The sequence below is a fragment of the Staurois parvus genome, unplaced genomic scaffold, assembly GCF_062004578.1.
Source record: "Staurois parvus isolate SC_StPar_1 unplaced genomic scaffold, SC_StPar_1.0 ptg000191l, whole genome shotgun sequence".
Lineage (NCBI taxonomy): Eukaryota > Metazoa > Chordata > Amphibia > Anura > Ranidae > Staurois > Staurois parvus.
In genome coordinates this window covers 7,759,329-7,765,346 of record NW_028317987.1, presented here as the reverse complement: position 1 = coordinate 7,765,346, position 6,018 = coordinate 7,759,329, and the positions used below count along the sequence as shown (strand labels likewise).

Here is a 6,018-nt window from a genome sequence, read left to right as displayed (position 1 = left end):
GACCTCACAGCTCCTCCTCCCAATGTCCCTCCATCCAGAGTCAGAGAATCCTATGACATCACACTGACCTCACAGCTCCTCCCCCAATGTCCCTCCATCTGACTTTTTTCTGATCCTCTTAGGATGTGGGGGTCCCTTGGTATCCTCACATGTAAAGTGGGACTGTTGGTCCTGCGTTGTATGTAATGACATCAGAATGCTGCAACAAGCCTATACCCTGCGTAGTGTGGGGGTCCTGTGGGGGGGAATTATAGCTCAGCCTGAAGTGGGGCTTTAATAAAATGGAGACCTGAATGGAGAGGTGAGGAGGATTCTGGGAATATCATTTGATGTGACTCTTTGTGTTCAGATGTAGAGTTTTCCTCCTGTGAAGTCTGGAGATCATATGACATCACATTGCCTCCACCTCCCTCCCTGATAGAAGAGAGAAAGAAGAAGAAGATTCTAGAAGTCACCAGAGAGATCACTGAGCTGCTGACAGGAGAGGTGAGCGGTGCCGGGAATTCTGGGACATTCTCCAGTAACAGACAAGGGATGTGTCTGGATGGTGACTGTATCATTGTGTGTGTCAGGTTCCTATAAGGTGTCAGGGTGTCACTGTCTATTTCTCCATGGAGGAGTGGGAGTATTTAGAAGGACACAAGGATCTCTACAAGGACGTCATGATGGACAATCAGCCGCCCCTCACATCACCGGGTAAGAGGAGACTTTATTGTAAAGGAGAGAGCAGTACGGAGGATCCACCTAGATCCCCCATCATCTGATAAACACATAGAAACAATGGATTCAGTCAGTGTGTGTGTTTCCTACAGATGGATCCAGTCATGGGAACCCACCAGAGAGATGTCCCCGTCCTCTGTATTCCCGGGATTCCACACAGGAAGGTCACACCATCCCTCACCATCATCAGGTAGATGATGACAATTATTGGTAGTTGTGATTTATACACAGCATGTTTGTTACAATGAATGTTTTATTATATCTTTCAGAGTGGAATCCTCGGGGATGATAATATTGATGTTAAAGAAGAGTATAAAGAGGAGGATGAGGAGTATGGAGTGATGGAGGAGTTTTCAGAAGGACACAAGGAGATGATGGAGCCACCTAATACCAGGAACCCACCAGAGAGATGTCCCCGTCCTCTGTATTCCTGGGATTCCACACAGGAAGGTCACACCATCCCTCACTATTATAAGGTTGGTGGATGGAGAATCTAGAACATGGACTTGTAGAGACTATGGTCTCCAATCACAAAGCGGGATCTTCCCGTATCCCAGTATGTAGTAAGATGCTGCATTCTGTTTTTTAGTAGTGAAGCCTGCGGGGAATTTACCACTGGTGTCCATAGCAACACTTGTAAATAGCTTGTTGTTAAGGAGAGGGCAGCCGCCAGTGTCCCCAACAACCAGTAAACAAGGAGCGGATGGCCGCCAGGTTCCCCGCTGACAGCTGTGACAGGTCTGGTATGGGTTTTGAGGGGAACCCCGATGCCAAAATAATAAAAATAAAGGCGTGGTTTCCCCTCCAAAATCAATAGCAGACCCTTAGTGAGTGCCCACCTTCCTCCTGAACCATACCAGGCCACATATCCTCAACATGGGGTGGGTGCTTCAGGGCAGGGGCGCTCTACCCTCCCAAAAGCACATTGTACCCATGTCAATGGGGACAAGGGTCCCTTCTTCACAACCCTGGGCAGTGGTTTTGGGGGACTGTGGGTGGGGGACTTATTGGAATCTGGAAGCCATCTTTAACAAGGAGGCCCCCAGATCCCAGCCCCCCCCACAATGTGAATGAGTATAGAGTACATAGTACCCCTATTCATTCACCAAAAACATATAGTGTAAACAAAAACTGGAAGTAATTTTTGACAAGACAAAAATAAAGAAAAATATCCCCCTGATGTAGAACCATCGATGATCCAATCATGGTACTTGATAAGGGCACATGACCTGGTATGTTTCAGGAGGGGGGTCACTTGCTCGTCCCCCCTTTCCTGAGCTGCATGCTCAGAAAGGGGTCTGGTATGTATTTCTTTCATTTTGGCAAGGGGTCCCCCTCAAAATTCATACTAGATCCCCAAAGGGGGGGATCCCACACCATTTTCTTAATATTTCATTGCCAGTAATTCTTTTTTTCCGATTTATCGGTTGGTTAGGACATGGCAGACGCTCGCTCCCTAACAACCATGTTGTTTACTGGTTGTTAAGGATGCCAGCGGCCGCCCACTCTTTACCAAGCAGTACACATTTCCTGAATGCCGCATGTCTCCACCACTAATTAATGACCGCATGCATTTCATTCTTTATTTCCTTCTGTGAATGTAACGCCTGTTCATGCGGTATTTACTGAGCGTGTTCAGTGTTTGTGGTCAATACCGCAACACGGGATAGGAAATGGACAGTTTCAGGATGGCATGCGGTATTTAGGGGAAATGTACCCACATATCACATGTGATCTGCTTCTGTGAAGGGAGACAATGTGTGGATTGTGTGTGTGATGTCACAATCATAAATCTTATATTTTACAGATGATATTTTCTCTCATTTCCTTGATTTAGAGTGGAGATCCAATCGATATAGAATTTGAGGTGAAAGCAGAAGAAGAAGAGGCGTATGTGAGGGATGATCAGCAGTCTATGGAGGAGGATGGAATAACGGGGACATTTATAGAGGAGGACACTCCTACAGAGATCAGCACAGGTGGGTCATGAACACTAAATCCATTCCTCCACCCATACTGCTCACTGATTGGTCCAGAGTAGGGCGGGGACTGGGTGATATCAGCCTGTAATCCCCTGGTCACTTTCCTGAGCTGTGTTCCCCGTCCTGTATTCCTGGATTTCTCTCGGATAATCTTCCTTCTCTGTGCTGCAGACACAATTTATGTATCTAGACTGGATTTATGGAGGTTCTGGGGTTCAGCTGGCAGAAAAATGTTCATTTTCACCATAGATGTTACTATACCTGGGCACCTGGGGTGTGTGCTATTGATCTTCTGCTCCATGCCCGGGTCTAGTAAGATCTCTGACAGAACAATCCTCTAAGAGTTACAAGTCACTGAGTGCAGTCCCAGGAAAGGCAGCGGTGTTGGACCTCTGCAACTTGTCTACAGTAAACATTTAAACTTCTATGGTTTGCTGAATACCAATATTATGAGTCCTGACCCCTGCACTATATACTCTATGTTGTACATTACATACTCCTGACCCCTGCACTATATACTCTCTGTTGTAGATTACATACTCCTGACCCCTGCACTATATATTCTATGTTGTACATTACATACTCCTGACCCCTGCACTATATACTCTGTTGTACATTACATACTCCTGACCCCTGCACTATATACTCTCTGTTGTAGATTACATACTCCTGACCCCTGCACTATATACTCTATGTTGTACATTACATACTCCTGACCCCTGCACTATATACTCTATGTTGTACATTACATACTCCTGACCCCTGCACTATATACTCTATGTTGTACATTACATATTCCTGACCCCTGCACTATATACTCTATGTTGTACATTACATACTCCTGACCCCTGCACTATATTCTCTATGTTGTACATTTCATACTCCTGACCCCTGCACTATATACTCTATGTTGTACATTACATACTCCTGACCCCTGCACTATATTCTCTATGTTGTACATGACATACTCCTGACCCCTGCACTATATACTCTATGTTGTACATTACATACTCCTGACCCCTGCACTATATACTCTATGTTGTACATTACATCCTCCTGACCCCTGCACTATATACTCTATGTTGTACATTACATACTCCTGACTTCTGCTCTCCCCCCTCCCCCACTGCAATATATACACATATTATGGATTCTCTTTTGTTCCCCCCATTTCCTCCCAGCTGGATATTTTATATCGGATGATGTGATTGGAGCACAGACTTTTACATGGTGATAATAATGTGATAACATCCTCCAACTTTGGACCCTTAAACAGAAAGTGATAATGAGGGAGGAGTCAATAACCCAATGATGGTGGTCTTCAGGATCAGTCCAGTCTTCATCTTGGTTGTTCTCCCCCCATCCTCACTCTCTGACCTCTGGTGGGGCTCAGCCCCGCTGTTCTTCATGACTAAATCATGGACTAAATAAGGAAGTGCAGTACTTCTTGTGTTGGGAAGATGGCGATGAGTGATAGAGGGGGTGGGGACCCTCGTCCTATAATCCCCTCATCACTGTCCCTCCTATAAAAGACAGTTCTGGTTGTTTCCTCACTCTCTGACTAAGGTCCATGAATAAAGAAATGACCTGGTAGGAGATCAGAGGAGCCATTTCCTAGTTCCCTTGAGGGTGGAATTGTAAGCTCCTCAGAGACCAAGCTGCCTGATGTGGGAGGAGTCCTGGTTTGGGGGAACCAATCAGCTCCTGTCTAGTAATCCTCTTTGTCTTTGTATTTTAGTCCATGGCCGGGAGATGAGGAAAACCTCCGAGGATTGTCTCACTTTGTCTCCAGACTGGAAAGTAGAAGATGAGGACATCACACCGTATAGTCCAAGAGAAAACCCGGCTCCCTCCAATGTCCATCCGGCACCACCCAGTGTACATGGACCATCGGATTCCTCGTATCCTGAGGAACCTCAGACTGTGCGGGACCGGGCCGGCCAGAAGAGGTTCTCTTGTACTGAGTGCGGGAAAGGTTTTTGTTCTAAATACCATCTTAATGTTCATAAAAGATCTCACACGGGAGAGAAACCGTATTCCTGTTCTGAGTGCGGGAAATGTTTTTCAGTGAAGTTCCGTCTGCACAGACATCAGAGATCTCACACGGGGGAGAAGCCATATTCCTGTACTGAGTGTGGGAAATGTTTTTCACATAAGTCCCATCTTTGTAGACATCAGAGATCTCACATGGGGGAGAAGCCATATTCCTGTCCTGAGTGTGGGAAATGTTTTTCAGAGAAGTCCAGTTTTCACACACATCAGAGATCTCACAAAAAGCCGTATTCCTGTTCTGAGTGCGGGAAATGTTTTTCAGTGAAGTTTGGTCTTCACAGACATCAGAGATCTCACACAGGGGAGAAGCCATATTCCTGTCCTGAGTGCGGGAAATGTTTTTCAATGAAGTACCATCTTTCCGCACATCAGAAATCTCACACGGGAGAAAAGCCATATTCCTGTCCTAAGTGTGGGAAATGTTTTTCAGAGAAGTCCAGTTTTCACACACATCAGAGATCTCACAAGAAGCCATATTCCTGTCTTGAGTGCGGGAAATGTTTTTCAGTGAAGTTCCGTCTGCACAGACATCAGAGATCTCACACAGGGGAGAAGCCGTATTCCTGTCCTGAGTGCGGGAAATGTTTTTTAATGAAGTCCCATCTTTCCACACATCAGAAATCTCACACAGGGGAGAAGCTGTATTCCTGTTCTGAGTGTGGGAAATGTTTTTCACGTAAGTCCAATCTTAACACACATCTGAGATCGCACACGGGGGAAGAGCCATATTCCTGTTCTGAGTGCGGGAAATGTTTTTCACAGATGTCCAATCTGTACAAACATCAAAGATCTCACACAGGGGAGAAGCCGTATTCCTGTCCTGAGTGTGGGAAATGTTTTTCACAGCAGTCTGATCTTTACAGACATCAGAGATCTCACACGGGCGAGAAGCCAATTTCCTGTCCTGAGTGCGGAAAATATTTTTCATATGAGTCCAGTTTTTACAGACATCAGAGATCTCACACGGGGGTAAAGCCATATTCCTGTCCTGAGTGTGGAAAATGTTTTTCAGATAAGTCGAATCTACAAAGACATCAGAGATGTCACAATTTGGAAAAGCCATATTCCTGTCCTGAGTGCGGGAAATGTTTTTCACAGAAGCCCCATCTATACAAACATCAGAGATCTCACACTGGGGAGAAGCCACTTTCCTGTCCTTAGTGAGGGAAATGTTCTTCACTTAAGTCTTTAAGTCCTTTCTTCCTGTACATCAGGGGCCCCACACAGCCCTAGCGGTGTATTAGTGCCTTGAGTGCGGGAAATG

At 45.7% G+C, this 6,018-nt stretch overlaps 1 protein-coding gene across 1 annotated transcript in view; it reads left to right on the top strand.

Annotated features, from left to right (window-relative positions):
• Positions 1-4,277: 4,277 nt before the first annotated feature.
• LOC149461955 (uncharacterized) overlaps positions 4,278-6,018 on the top strand; it is a 98,283-nt gene continuing 96,542 nt past the window's right edge. Inside the window, exon 1 of the mRNA XM_089677765.1 lies at positions 4,278-5,900. Within this exon, the coding sequence (XP_089533891.1) occupies positions 4,368-5,900 (1,533 nt within the window). The 5' untranslated portion in view covers positions 4,278-4,367. The remainder of the gene's footprint in view (positions 5,901-6,018) is intronic.